The 15326-nt window shown below is 37.8% G+C and overlaps 3 protein-coding genes across 4 annotated transcripts in view; all 3 read left to right on the plus strand.

Moving 5' to 3' along the window:
- ppp3ca (protein phosphatase 3, catalytic subunit, alpha isozyme) overlaps positions 1-1833 on the plus strand; it is a 49055-nt gene extending 47222 nt beyond the window's left edge. For both annotated transcript variants that reach the window (XM_039693971.2, XM_089123514.1), the window contains one exon: positions 1095-1833. In XM_039693971.2, the coding sequence (XP_039549905.1) occupies positions 1095-1273 (179 nt within the window). In that variant the 3' untranslated portion in view covers positions 1274-1833. The remainder of the gene's footprint in view (positions 1-1094) is intronic.
- Positions 1834-3335: 1502 nt separating this feature from the next.
- On the plus strand, positions 3336-7496 carry ecscr (endothelial cell surface expressed chemotaxis and apoptosis regulator). Its single transcript, XM_039693991.2, has 10 exons — positions 3336-3656; positions 4400-4477; positions 5146-5259; positions 5976-6020; positions 6184-6279; positions 6388-6504; positions 6571-6669; positions 6770-6803; positions 6965-7032; positions 7146-7496. The coding sequence occupies exons 1-10, from the start codon at positions 3596-3598 to the stop codon at positions 7244-7246; spliced, it is 813 nt and encodes a 270-aa protein (XP_039549925.2). The 5' UTR covers positions 3336-3595; the 3' UTR covers positions 7247-7496.
- Positions 7497-8175: 679 nt separating this feature from the next.
- dnajc18 (DnaJ heat shock protein family (Hsp40) member C18) lies at positions 8176-15280 on the plus strand. Its single transcript, XM_039693931.2, has 8 exons — positions 8176-8671; positions 10392-10587; positions 10672-10817; positions 11251-11460; positions 11758-11870; positions 12727-12836; positions 13665-13837; positions 13993-15280. The coding sequence occupies exons 1-8, from the start codon at positions 8530-8532 to the stop codon at positions 14115-14117; spliced, it is 1215 nt and encodes a 404-aa protein (XP_039549865.2). The 5' UTR covers positions 8176-8529; the 3' UTR covers positions 14118-15280.
- Positions 15281-15326: the final 46 nt, after the last annotated feature.

Below are 15326 nucleotides of genomic sequence, written 5' to 3' on the forward strand. Positions count from 1 at the left end.
CCCATTGAAAAAATATTCCCGGAACCAATGGCTCTTAAAATCTATTTAATGGGCACTGTTGCATTCTAGGAAACTGACGCATGAATTTGAAAGCATTTACAAATTAATTCATATATATATATATATATATATATATATATATAATTAAATATAAGTGAAAATAGATCTTTTAGATATTATATATTTAAACTTTTCAAATATTTTGTGTAACAAAAATATGCTAAATATAAGTGCATTTAACTTTAACAAGTTTGGTGATGAACATACACTTCTTAATGCTGATGGCGAAGAATCACAGTTGCAACATCTCATAACGTACATAAAACTGAGTAGCGCATCACTGAGAAACGTCCTGCTCAAGTCATCTTTGCGATGGAGTTTGCAGAAAGAAGGGATTTAGAGAGAATCATTTGAAATAGGGTGATGTCCAATGTATATTATGAGAAAATTAAAGCATTTTTTTTCCTAACAAAATTAGGAATCTTTAAAATAGCATATATTAGGCGCACTGTAATGCATTATTTTATTACTCTAAATGGTTTTTTAATGAATTAGACAGCTTGAAATTTGTCTATTTATTTCTCAATTTAATAAGTCATTTACCAATTTCTTTTTATCCATTAATGAACTGACAATCGATTCCTTTCTTTTTTTTATTTTCTATTATTCCTCCATAGAATATATTTTGAATGTACAAGATATACACTACTTTTCAAAAGCTTGGGATTGGTAAGTTTTTGAATGAGTCTCTTATAAAAATACAGTGAAAACAGTAATATTGTGAAATATGATTGAAATTTGAAAATGTAATGTATTCAAGGCTAAATTGACAGCATAATTTCTTCAGAAATCATTTTAATTTTCGGATTTCAGTTGTACAGCTTAATATTTAAAAAAAATAATAATAATAATACTGACCCTAAACTTTTTTTTTTTTTTTTTTTTTACTGACCCCAAACTTTTGAATGGTGGTGTGTGTATACGTATATATATAACAGGTCAGACAAACTAGTCAAACAAAGAGAAATGATGTAGTGGCTGATGAGAAGCAAGAGTCTTGGTGTTCATTGTGGGCTTTTCCCGTCTCTCCGCAGCCATCCGCGGCTTCTCTCCACAGCACAAAATCAGCAGTTTCGCAGAGGCTAAAGGTCTGGACCGCATCAATGAGCGCATGCCACCCCGCAAGGATGGGGTCAACCACGTGGGCCAATCCATGGGCAAGATGAACGTGTCGGAGACCAACGGCACGGACGACAACAGCAACATCCAGTGATGAAATGGCTGCCCACTCACCTGCACCCGAGTCCATGCCACCGGCACGACGCATGGCAGGACAATGCCAAACTTGTGATTTAAGGCCTCCTGCTTCCAACAAACACCCAATGACATCACCTACACATCCCTCCCTGCTCCAATGTCCAATTAGAGAACCAAACGATCTTAAATGTGTCACTGAAAAGGGGGAGACTGTTTTCTTGCTGTCAGTTTGCCGCTCGCAATTTTCGAAGCGGATACCTTGCCGACGGCAAGTTTCTGCCTTTTTTTGGGAGCGTTGGGGGGGAGGGGGGAGGGGTGACATGCCTGTCAAGGGCTGAAAGTGTCTTTATCAGAGAGGGGGCGGTCTCAGTTCCTTTCCGACTCCACCCACTGACCAAGTGGGCGGGGTTTAGGAACTCTCTTAAGCCTGATCCATCCAGTTCGTCGGTGCGGGTGATGAGCCTGTACTGGTTCCATGCACACTTTTTTCCTCTTTTCGTCATGGTCCCATCTCATAATGAAATGATCTCACTGTTGATGATGTTTTGCTACTAGTATTAATAAATATACGAATTTGAAATGACAAAAAAATGAAAAAAATGTTTGTAAGAACGGACATTCAACGACGAAACCTGTATGTACATTTTATTACTTGCGATGCAATCTTACCTAGGGGGTTTTATTTCTTGATTTGGTTTTTGGTAAGATGCCATGAAGCAGTAAAAGAGCAGAGCGGTTCTGCTTGTCCACCGTAGACACTCGTTCAAAGCAACCGTTTTTGGATGGAGGAAAACCGCAGCGGGAAATCCAGCTCGACCTTTGGCGCCACCTTCCTGATTGTTTCTCACTTGCCTGTATCTCGATAGAAAGAAAGAGAGAGAGAATGCACATAGTACATTTCGCAAGTCAAATAAATATTATTTATAAATCTATATATAAATATATTTAAATATACGATTATTAACGATGGTCGAGGACAATGATTTTTAACAGCATCTATGGTACTGAACGCATCAGTGCATGCAACTAAGTTCCTTATTGATATGTGAAATTATAATTGTGATGTGTTTCAATATAGTAGACTTGAATTATTTCCCTTCAGATTATATTTGTAAAGGTCTAGTTTGTTTTTATATCTCTATAAATAGATATGATTTTGTAATCTTTTATTTATTTTTTCTTTTCTTTTTTTTCATCGATATCATTTTATTATTGTTGATTTTATTTTTGTATAGTCTCTCTGTACAGGCACTGACGCTACTCTTTCCGAGGTGTTTTTTTTCGTCATCTTTCGTTCTTTTTTTTCTTTTGGTTTCGTTCTCTCTGTTCAGTTGGTGTACAGAAGTTGTTCAGTAGTGTGAATGAACATATTACTCAGTGAAAAGCAACATTCAGGCTGCCAAAGCATGATCGCATGGTTTATTCAAATGTAAACTAATTGGACACGAGGAAAATTCAGTGTCTCACATTGAAGAGGAAAACTATATTATCATTATGACTCTTGATGATCTTCTTATTATTCTTACAATTAAGCTTACAGTTCTTTCATTTCCACTGTTTTCTGATCCTTGTTTGGTCCAGACGTGGTTTATTTCAAAGAAGGAATTTTATGGATTTGTGACTATTTTTCTTGTAATTTTCTCTGGAACTAAGTTTTCGCATTTGACTTCCTAAATGAAAACACATATTGTAAGCATGCCCTATGGGACAAATCACTTTTTTACTCTTGAATAAAATATGCATGAACTAATCATGTCTTTCCCCTTTTAATGCTGGTTTGGAAAAAAAAAATGTTCATGTGTTTATGTATTGTTCTCATTTTAAGAAAAGCAAACTCATTTTTTGACTGACAATCAAGAACGAAAATGAAATGTAATTTTAGATGTAATATTAATGTTAATGCATAGACCATAGTATGCATAAGGTTCTTCATAGGAACTGCTACAGTAACTTCCAAATGCTCAACTAATGAGAGCTTTTTTCCATGAGGGCTTTCCACCTGTTTCCTGCTATTCTTCCACAGGAAACTTCCACAGGGGCCACAGTAACTTCTCCCTGAAACCAGAGCTCAGCGCCCACTGGCACACACCAACACACGCTTCTCAGCGGGGCTTTGTAATACTGTACTCGCCCTCATGAGTTCATATTATACAAAACAGGAAACAGATTTGGACATACTGGTTCATACTTCAGCCAAAATCACTTGCTCAAGAACAGTTTTTCTGCTTTGTTGTTTTTTTTACACTTTTAATTATTGTAATTATATCCTGATATCTGAGATATATATATATACGGCTGGTTCTAGTCGGATGAGAGTGAAACCCATCTGGATTGAGCCATGGAGCTGCTTCTCTTTCTTCTCATGCTCATGATTGCATCTTCATCCATTATTTCAGCAGGTAAGTGTCAGTGTGTGTTTTATATTCTATTTATGTTATTTATATATGATCACCGTGACTTTGCCATCGTATCAACGTTTTGTTAATCTTGGAACAAAACTTGTCTGAAAATGTAGTCCTAACCTTACACTATCCCCACCATTAAACCTTATGCAAGCCTTAAGTTATCCCCAAAATCAGAGGGAAATGATTGGAGAATAACACTGATGGTTGTAAGTCTAAACTTGACAAACTGTATACTTGACCCTCAAATCTGACTGGTTGATTGGAATGTTGATCAAGGAACATTGCACTTGGTGAAATTACCAGTAGCACCTCATTGCAGTACACGAGATCCAGGGGGCGGAGTTGGATCCAGATCTAAGGGGTGGAGATGGGTAGGATTAGGGGTGAGGTTAGGGATTAGGGTGCAGAGATGGGTAGGGTTAGGGATCAGGGGATGGAGATAGGTTGGTTTAGGGATATGCGAGGTGGGCGGATCCAAATCTTCCCCCTTGTTTTCATGTTCTGCAGTGAGGACCATCTCGAAATAACCACTATACCAATTTACTTACCAATAAACTAAAGTATTTGGCTTATTTTTTGCTACTGGCCAAACTTTGATTACAATGTTTATCTTAAATTCAAAGTCAATGACAACGTACTGTCCACCTTTAATGCTCAAATACTTTTCATGATCATTATATATATATATATATAGTTTCTGTTTTTTGAGATGCTTGTTTTTCATGTGATTTGCACAGGAAATGACACAAACCTAGAAAGTATGGCACCTCCAAACACAACTGCTTCAACTCCATGGTCTGTAGATTCAAGAACACGTGAGTTATATTGTCTATGAATCTCGGTAACAGCATTTTCAGTTATATTGTTTAGATAATAGCAATAGATAAACGTCCAATAACGTGCTTTCTAAATGTAGCCTACCTGTGATGGGTGTATACTTTATATGAACCAATTACACAATAAACACAAGATGTCATTATTTTGGTGGTGATGGCGCAGTGGATAAGACACATGCCTTTGGTGTGAGAGACCAGGGTTCGAATCCACTGTGAGACACCAATGTGTCGCTGAGTAAGACACTTAACCCCTAGTTGCTCCAGAGGCGTGCGACCTCTGACATATATAGCAATTGTAAGTCGCTTTGGATAAAAGTGTCAGCTAAATGAATGTATTTTATTTAGATTTAGTTAATCATTTCTTGTCTCCATTAGGATATTTTTTCCTGGGGCAATCGAATATTGCTGTAGCATGTAATTTATAAAATGTACAAATCAAATAACTTATATTTATACACACACAGTAGTCAACATTTGAAGTGGATCAAAACCTTTCATCAAAGTTGAAATTTGATACCCGTTCTTTAACTTTTTTGATCCACTTCAAATGTTGTCTACTGTATATTTGTCAAAGTAAAAGTATTAAAATATAAAATAAATTGTATTCATCCCTTTCTTGACTTAAATGTGTCTTAATATTATTTCAGCAGTCCAACAGTGGACTTCAACAGTGTCTTTTACTTTTTCATCTCAACATGACGATGTCATAACCAGGCACACCTCGAAAACTGTGAGCACAACCACAGCTCCTTTATCTCCAGGTAAGGCACATATACTGTAACTTCAGTTAATGCAAATATAGTTTGCACATCAGCAGTGTTGTAGTACTCGAGACTCGGACTCGTCTCGGACTCGGTCTCGAGACCATATTTTAATGGTCTTGGTCTTGTCATGGACTCGTGTCCATTTGGACTCGGAATTGACTCGTACTCGAACATTTTTTTTAGGACTCGGAATTATTCCCGAGTCCACTCGAGTTCAATTAAAAATATTTTTTCATGATAATAATTTTTCATGATAACAATAATAAAATATTTCTTTAAATTGATTGGAACGCCCAGTGATTGGTGATTTTCTAGTGCGCAACTGCGCATGACAAATTTTAATAAAATTACTTTTAACACCACCTACTATATGGCCTTTTTACCCTAAACTGATCATATTTTTTAAACTCTAAGTAAATTCAGTAAAAAAAAATAAAAAAAAGAATTTCTCTAAATAAATAAAAGTAAATTAGGTAATCAACCCTCACTGGTCTCGGACTCGACCGTCTCTGGTCTCGGTCTCGACTCGGACTCGACCGTCTCTGGTTTCGGACTCGACTCGGACTCGACTCTCTATGAACTCGGTCTTGACTCGGACTCGACTCTCTCTGGTCTCGGTGTCAACTCGGACTCGAGTGAGGTGGTCTCGACTACAGCACTGCACATCAGCTCATTCAGCCCACACATTAAACCCTGTACCTCTATTTCACCAGGCAGCACTGATGAAACCAGCCTCTCTTCTTCAAATAGCACATCAGGTAGAAATTATTAACCGCTTTTAATTAGAATATTCAGAACATTGAAGATTTTGACTTTTCGTGGTGTTTGTAATCTTGCTTATCTAGTAAAGTTCCTTCTTTGAACTGTGAGGATATCACAATAAATGTTATGAAATGTATAAGAAGTGTGTATTCATTACAGGACAGTCCATGATCACCAGCTTTACATTTACAACATCAAAATCCTACATAGACACAACTCTAAAACCCATCTCATCCCCAGCGGCCAAAACAACAGGTTTTACCTCCTCCTTCTTGATCTGTACTTTAAAGAATGTTCATGTTGTACAGTAAAGTCAAACATTTTCCATTTTAGACTATTTTCACGTGTTTGCTCTATCTGCAGTGGGTGTTTCTGCACTTCCTAAGACTTCAACAACAGTTCATTCAAACATCAGCATGTCAGAGGTGACGGCAACACCTTCACAGGCACCAGACAGCAGTCTCACTATGCTCGCCTTTGGTAGGTTTTATACTGATACTCTCATGATGCACATTATTTCTGCTGCTAAATATCTCCCTTCTGCAGGTGTGATGAGTTTTATACTCATTTTAATTGTTGTCATGGTGATCTTGGTGACCACTATCAACCTCAGGGGGCGGTGTAGAGATACCAGGCAGAACAAGGGTGGGTTTCTCTCTCATTCTGTCAGTTTTAAGATTACTTTTCAAAGCAAAAATGGCTACAAGTTTAAAATCAGTTTTATTTTTTTTTATTTTTTTTATAGATGTTAAAAGCTGTGACTCTGTGGTATCGGACAGGTGAGGACTCAAAAACCCACACACATAAATACAAAGTGAGACTCATGAGATGGCACAGGCTAATAGGTCCTGCTCAACCTTTGAATACTTGGTCAGCATTTGTATTAAGATAACAGATCTGTTGAAAATTAATTTAAGCTACTGTCTCGATTTTTATCAAGCAACATCAACAACTGTGAGAAGGAGAGCATCACTCTTGTCTCTGTGAGGACAATAAATACAGAAGACGGTAAGAAAGTGCATTCCCTATGTGACTAAAACAGAGAAAATAGCACCCCATTTTACATTATTGTAAAATATGAAAGGTTAAATGTCCTATGTGAGATTTCACCTCTTGTGCAGATCCAGATTCTCCTCAGATCTCTTCAGTTCACAGCACTATAGTGGACAATGAGGACCTAGAACTTACCAGAGACCTCCTGGGCATCAAAGATGGAGTCTGATTTCACTCAATCATTGTGCATGGAGATTGGAGGCTGCAAACTTATTTTTGATATTTATAATGTTGATTGAATGTGAATTAATGTGCCTCTACTGGTGGTCAGTGTACAGATCACACATTATGTGTATTACATGTATTAAAGTCCATATAAAAATATCATTATGTCTGCCATGCACTTATATAAACATGTCAATTTTTGTTTCTCTTCTTTTTTCAGATTAAAAAAGTGCATTTATATCTATAATGTCCTGATCACCCTTTCAGATATTTATTTTGCGATAATGAACGGATGAATCTACTGTGGTTTTCAATATTGGTCCCAGAAGCTATACAGCTCTGCACATTTCTCACGTTGTATATGTAGATAATGCTTCATAAATTAACTTGATTGTTTTTGATAAATCCATACGAACAATCAGATAATTAGAAAATAAGATTTGTCGATTAAAAAATAAATAAAAACGAATTTGTGGGTAGTTTATCACCACCAGATGGCTCTCCAAGGCCAAGTTGTTTTTTCTCACAGCCACACGATGGCGGCAGTCAGCGCTTTCATCGTGAAAATAACTGTGTGCATCATTCTCCTACCAGCCTATGTTTTTTTGTGTTTTTTTTTTTACGGAATAAAATTAATTAGAGAGGCCTTACAAACCATAGTGACTTCCCCGCTTATATACCTTTTGGGGTGTTCATTTAAAATAATTCTAATTTAAACGTGAAAGGTCACTTTGCTCAGTGTATGAGCCATCAAAACGTATGCTTATCCAGCTAATTACTCCAAACTATACCTACAAATAACGGGATGATCCATAAACACCATAAACACACATGCCAGCGGGGGTACCATTTAGGATTTTTTAGCTTGTTCCCTTCATTCCATCTACGGCAAAGATTGCCGCTTTCTGATTGGCTGTTTGGATTGTAGTCCCTCACTATGCGCGTCCGCTTCCGGTTAGCAATGGAGGTAGCAAGCAGTATTACATTTCTGTCTTTCTCGCACATTTTACAACGACGAAGCCAAAGGGTCAAACATGAATAGTTTTGATAATAAATTCATATTCGATTAAGTCGCGTCGTAGAGGTGTCATCTAAGTGCGGAAGATGTCTAGAATTGGAAGTTAAATTGCTGTGTTTGCATTAGCTAGCATAACGCTAAAGCTTTAGCTTGATGTCAACAACATCGCGAGTCATTTTTACACCCAGACAAGACTTATTTTGATTATTTTGCTTCACTTAGCTAATTCGCAAGTCATTTATTGCGGCTTTGAGGTGTCATTGGTTGAAATGACAATGTTTGAGATGGACAAAGAGGAGTCTGACAGGCTGATAGAGAAAGCCAAGCTGTGCTTGCGGTCAGGACGCAAAGAGAAAGCCCTGCAGCTGCTGTACGAGGCGCAGAAGATCTACCCCAGCACCCGGGCCAGAGGTGTGTATCATGCTGCTGTTGTTTGATTGACAAATCGGGTGTGTTTGGTCAGTGTGCTGAATAGAAATAGAAAGTGCAGCGTCTGGATGTTGTGTGTTATACAATCTGTCATCAGGTCAGCGGTGGGTTTGGGTCTCTCTCGCTCTCTGGTTGAAATCAAGTCAAGTAACGTTAACCTTTATTCAATACAGTTTTAAAGCAGCTTCACAGTGATAACGGGAAATTAATTCAACAAATATTGTTTCAGCTGCTCTAGATGGAGGCCATTGTCCAGATGAAGTAAGTTCAGTGTTCATTCATTTCCACTGTAAATTATTAATGTAGTTAATAAGAAGAAAACTGAAGAAAACAGTGACGTCATCGTCCAGCTCAGTTCAGTTCTCACACAGTGGTGTCAATGCAGGCAGGCATATCAATAAAATTGTTGATTTGAATATCAAGTGTCCCCAAATAAGCAAGCCAGAGGCGACAATGGAAAGGAACCCAAGCTCTCATAAGGTGTCAAAATGGAGAAACCAGGCTCAGTCTGGCGACCAGTCCTTTTCAGTCCAATGAACTGTAATAGCATTTACAGGTCTGACGTCAGATTGGGATCAGAACATACATTCAAAATATTTAATCCAGTTCCTTCTGGTTGAAGATTGGATTCTTCTTGTTTGAATGAGGGTCTGTGCCACTTGCTGTCGTGCCAAAGCCTTCACGGGGGAGAGACTAGTTGCATTGTGCTGCATTGTTGTTGTGTTTAGGGACTGGGCCTCCATCTGGTCTGAATACGGCCCAGATTTGGCATAACCTCGGGATAACAGAGAGACTAATATTAGTGCAGATGCCAAAATTCTTCTTATGATGTAACGAGTACATCAGGTGTTATGGGAAGTGTTCCCGGTTCCGGCTGACCTAATTTATGCTGCCTAAAAAGATCTGACATAGGACCTTTTGAAAGCTTCAATGCCTCCGTGGAGGCTGATCTTGTTAAACACACACCCCTTGTGATCCAATCTTTTTTTTGTTTTCATTACATATGTATTGTTTACCCTCCTGTGGTTTCAATCTATGGTGTAATGAATAAATCAATTGTTATGATTACAACAACTTTATTGGTGTTGTTCACTGTTTCAAATGATATAACTAAAAAAAATGATAATTAATTAGGTGAAACAGTGTGCTTGAATTTGTCGTTGCATCATACATCCTATGCAGTGCGGTGATTTGTTATTGCTTATTGTTGTCTATTTAGGGTATTTTAGTGATTTAAATAACATGGGTTTTCTTAATGATTAAAGATTTATTTATAATATTACACCCTCCAAATATGTATTTATTTCTTTCTAATTCTCGTTGTCATTGCAGGCTGGTTTAGCCTATATTCAGAGATATGAAAAGTGAGTACATAGTGTGTAAGTACATAGTGTATAAGTGTATAGTGCGTTATTTGGTACTAAATTTGACCTGCTGGCGGTTTTAAGTATACAACCACCTCGGACAAAATCAATTTTTTCTTTGAAAAATTCTTGTTTGAGAAGTTGTTTCACCCGGATGTGCATCACAATAGGAAAGAAAAGACTATCACAGCTTCTGTTCCTTGCTGACTTTAATGGAAAAGCAGAAAAAGTCCTAATTGTGGAGTACTAATAGTAATACTAAAATATTGGGGGGGTTGTTTTAAGTCACTACATTCAATGCAACAATATGTGAAATGATTCCCAATTTCCCTCATTAGTACTGATTGATGCCATCGTGAAGAATGGTGGGACTCCCCCTGAAGAGGAGCGCACCTTCACGCCTCCACCTGGATGGAGGAGCTCTGATGAAGACGGCCCGGCTCCACATCAGCGGGTCAGAGGCCAAGAGAGAGCCGAGGGGTCCAGTGACGACAAGAAGAGCTACACTGAGGAGCAGCGGCAAGGAGTGCTCAGGTACTGACAGAGGAATTGTCACCCCAAAAGTTTTCAAATGTCAGTCATTATTTATTTATATACTTCCTTTATAAACCTGTGCAGGATAAAGCGATGCAGAGACTTCTATGAAATTCTGGGGGTGCCAAAGGATGCCAGTGATGAGGACTTAAAGAAAGCCTATAGGAAGCTGGCACTACGCTTCCACCCGGATAAGAACTGCGCTCCTGGAGCGACCGATGCTTTCAAAGGTATCCCATACAGGGCTCGACATTAACGCTTGTCCGGGACAAGTGGATTTTTTGAAGGGACAATTGAAAAAGAATTGTACTGGACAAGTAGCCTGATTAAAACGCCATTAACAAAAAATAACTTGGAAATCACTAAAACGAGAGAATGATTCTGATTTTATTACATTTATTCAAAGATGCGATCGATAGTGGATAAATGTATTACTGAAGGTAAGGAGGTTGCGCTGTTGAGGCTCGCGCAGCCTCTTGAGGAAAAGAGTTTACAAAGAGTCTCAGTAAACAATTATATCATAATCTAATAATCAGAGCACCCTTAGCTATAATAATATTTCACAGTATTATTGTTTCTACTGCGTTTTTTATCAAATATATGCAACCTTGGTGAATAAAATTCATATATAGCTATTAGCTTCTAATCCTGTTCTCTATTCAGCAATAGGCAATGCATATGCAGTGCTCAGTAACCCAGAGAAAAGGCAGCAATATGATGAATGTGGGGACCAGGGCCCTGCAGAGACGTCCAGTCATACTTCAGCCCAAGCCCGTCGTGCGTACGGACACCGTTCCTTCGGCAGAGACTTCGAGGCTGACATCTCCCCGGAGGAGCTCTTCAACATCTTCTTCGGGGGCAGATTTCCTACAGGTCTGAACCTCTTTGAAGCTTTATAGCTAACTAAAAAGTGGGTTTTCGTTTATAAAACTGGATGTGAAGTATTAAAAATGCTTAATAATTGTAAAATATAAAAAATAATACATATAAAAAATGTACATTTGTGCATTTCTGAAATGTAGTTTTGTTTCTAATTGGTTCAATAGAACGATTTACTTAATTTCTTTCTCAATTTTGCCAATTGCTATTCTTTTGCAATGTGTCCATCATTAATATAAACTAACGATTTCTCACACATTTAAAGAACAAACAATCCTTTTCCTCATGTAGGCAACATCCATGTGTACACCAACCGTGGAGCTTCTTACGCTCATTATTACCAGCCCCGCAGACGCCGTGCGTACGAGAGACGGGAGGAAGAGGTGGAGGAGAGCCACAGTCAGGTGAGACAATCCTACAATCACCTAATCATGTGTGGAAACTGGTCAAGGGCTAAAACAAGACCAATCCACTAAAAAGTGTTCATGAAAAAAACATGAACCAATTTATTAGAAGCAAATTTACTCTTTGAATAATGCATACTACTACAACTAATAATAATTTAATGTCTATATATATATATCAAATCTTGTGTAATCTTCAAATAAAAAAGTAACACATTTTAATGTACACATTTTAATCATTATTTTCCTAAATGTAATTTTTTTTTTTACATATGAATTAGAAAATCTCTTTAAGTTTTTGTAGTTTAACCATAGGACCTTGACATGTCCCTCATGACTTTGGTTTGGTAGACGCATTTGGTTTAAAAAAATATTTGTAAGCCAGATTTGTTAAAATATTTTCATAAGAAATGATAATAGATTAGATTTAAATAAAATATTTAAGGTTTTCAATTAAATTTTGTTGTTTTGAGGCTATATATATATATGAATAGGTGTATCACCTTAAAAAAATTGTCCAAGTTAATTTTAGTTAAATTAAAAACATGTTCATCATACAAGAGGCATATTCAAGTCACTGTTTATATGAATTGCATTTCTGAATGATTGAATGAATCCAGATATGAGAGTTGTGTCATAACCCATAAAACACCATCTTAAGGGGGGTCATATTTACAATTGTTCAGTGAATTTCCACGATTGAAATCCAGTCATTTCAATAGTAATACGTTCAGTCTGGAATTTTGTCTGAGGGTCAAAGTACCTTTTTTGCCTGCAGAATGTTGCAGAAACTTCGTTAATGTGACTGCACCTTTATTCGGTTTCTCAATAATTGTTCCTTTTTCTCTTCATGCAGAACAACTTCACAGCTCTCCTGCAGCTGCTGCCGGTGCTGGTGCTTATTCTGATCTCTGTGTTCACTCAGCTGATGGCCACCAACCCTCCCTACAGCCTCTTCTACAAACCGTGAGTCAAACCTACTGATAACTTCCTCAGCTATTTTGAAATTTAGTCTTAGTCCACTCCTGTGTCAAATGTACTTTGTAGTTTTTATCATATTAAGTCAAGTTTTAGTTGATTAAATGTCTTAGTCTAGTTTCAGTCAATTCCCATATTCATCATGCTGTATTAAATTGAGACTGTCATTTAAGAAATGTATTTTTACATTTCATCAGAATTATTGCACTTTCACCTACAAGCAGAAATCAAGAGAATATCAACTCATACAATCATTTAGATATACGCTATTTATCATATAAATGAACACATTGTCTACATTATAAAAACGAGCAAAAACTAAGTGCAATTATTCCGCAATCACAAACGCAAATATAATCGAGAATGAATTTATTATAGTTCGTCTCTGACAAGGTTTGAACGCAGATTTAGTCACAGTAAACAGTGCAAGCACCTCGTGACAACACAGACCGGCTGAATGACTCTTTCATTTAAGCAGAATATCTCAAATGGAGATGGCACTTAGCGTGCTCACGGTTGCCAGATTGCAAATGTTAAGTTAAACACCAGGCAGAAAATGTATCCAGGGATTTAAACTCTTGACATCCGGCAACTGCAAACATGCAAGCTCATGGAGGCTTGTAATATTTAGTCTCTTCTTTTCTTGTCAATGACATTGCATGTTGTTACAGTTACGGTTATCACTTAATGACATTAGTGTCGTCTCCTCATCGTCGTTTCTTAGTCATGGAAAAAAAGGTTGTCCGACTAGTCAAACGCAACGCATGATGTAAAAAATGCTTTAAGAGAAGAACCGACATACTCTCCGTCTCACAGGTCCTTGGGGTTAGTGGTGTCCAGGGAAACCCAGCACATGGGTGTGCCATACTTTGTGGATAAGAGTTTTGAGAAGGAGTACCACGGTGCTGCCCTGGACGAGATGGAGAAGACCATTGAGAGCGACTATATTGACCACTTACAGACCAGCTGCTGGAAAGAGAAACAACAGAGTAAGATGTCTTCTCATCCATCAGTTTTAGTAATAGCTGTAATACAGGGCTGCGATCTTTTGAGTTCAGCTTGGAGTGAGAATTAGGAGGAATTTAGTTGGCAGCCCTGCTGTAATATAAAGCTCTATTATTAAAGCTGAGGCATTTTGTTTTAGAATCTGATCTAACTAACCTGGGCCAGCTGTACCGAGACGAGCGGCTGAAGCAGAAGGCCGAGACCATGAAACTGGATCACTGTGACAAGCTGCACCGCTTCATCGGCCGACAGAAAGGAGAGTGAGGCATCGTCGCCCTCCCAGACAGCATGGTCAGCCTAATCGAAGAGCTTTTAGTATCACTTACATATTTCAATTTAATCGGGTGGGTCACCGTTTTGGGAAGGAGAAAGGCCTAGAAAGACTTGTCATTGCAGTAGCCCAAGTTGAGCGTTTGTGCCTTTCATCCGTTAGTGGGGTGAAATCTGAAGGTCTTCGAGATGCTCAAGCATCTGATTCGGCTGCGATGGAAGAGGGTAATTCGTGCGAGAGCCTGGCATTTTTTTTCCTTACATTAAGGAGCACCGGCTCCAGGCTGGCCGTCAGGATTAAAGCTAGTGATTGTTGGTGATTAGACGCATTTAAGCTTCATTCTCTATAGGAGTTTAACTTATTTAAATTAACATATTTCATTTCTTTTTCCTGAATTTGTGCTGTGAATTACATATGACAATAGTTACTTTTAATAAGACAAAAAGCTTATTATTTCGACAAACAGGGATATAAACCACTACAGGTTTTCGAAGCTCTCTGGACGTACCAAAAAAAAATTTTTAAATAGTGTGTACATTAAAATAGTGTTTCGGTCATTTGTTACGGTGCTGTATGTTTTGGAGATGAAACGTTTTATTAGCCAACTGTTTGTAAGCAGATTTTTTTTTTTAGAGAGAGAGAGAGAGTAAAAATGGCCAATGCACTGACAGAAATGCTAAACGCCATTACCTCAGATTTATAAATCTGCAGTATTTGAATTATTTATTTATTTAGTATTTGGCACTTTATTTGTCTTAACTTCTTGTGTATTGCATGCATCCATCCATGCATTCTCCCTTCCTTGTTAGTGTTCGAAGCTGTTAACCGCACAGTTTAATATCAGTAATTATAAATAGGCAAATAACCGTTACTGAGCAGCATCTGTTTTCAACTACAATTAATGTTTTACTTCATGTCACTGAACACTATGTTCTATATATTATAACATACTGATCTTTAGCACAGATGTTCAAACGCACCACGGGAGGCATCTTTATTCGGGTTGAAGTAGAGGAAGAGTATCGGATGTGTTGTGGAGAGTTTGAGCCATTTAATGGTATTGTGATCTTGTTTCCAATCGGTGCACGAACTGTTGGAAGTTTTGTTTGGATTGAGTGCGTTTTGTGCCGCTTAAATAAAACCTTAATCAAACAGAGTTTCTCTGTGGTCTGTGATTCTCCAAAGCTGTATGTTTGTATGTT

The sequence above is a fragment of the Pimephales promelas genome, chromosome 19 (genome assembly GCF_988280905.1).
Source record: "Pimephales promelas chromosome 19, fPimPro1.hap1.1, whole genome shotgun sequence".
In the NCBI taxonomy this organism is placed as follows: Eukaryota; Metazoa; Chordata; class Actinopteri; order Cypriniformes; family Leuciscidae; genus Pimephales; species Pimephales promelas.

Coding starts and splice junctions, on each gene's coding strand:
- dnajc18 (XM_039693931.2), top strand. CDS start 8,530: ATGACAATGTTTGAGATGGACAAAGAGGAGTCTGACAGGCTGATAGAG. Junction 8,672..10,391: donor CCCCAGCACCCGGGCCAGAG/GTGTGTATCATG, acceptor TTCCCTCATTAG/TACTGATTGATGCCATCGTG. Junction 10,818..11,250: donor AGCGACCGATGCTTTCAAAG/GTATCCCATACA, acceptor TTCTCTATTCAG/CAATAGGCAATGCATATGCA.
- ecscr (XM_039693991.2), top strand. CDS start 3,596: ATGGAGCTGCTTCTCTTTCTTCTCATGCTCATGATTGCATCTTCATCC. Junction 6,505..6,570: donor TCTCACTATGCTCGCCTTTG/GTAGGTTTTATA, acceptor TCCCTTCTGCAG/GTGTGATGAGTTTTATACTC. Junction 6,670..6,769: donor AGATACCAGGCAGAACAAGG/GTGGGTTTCTCT, acceptor TTTTTTTTATAG/ATGTTAAAAGCTGTGACTCT.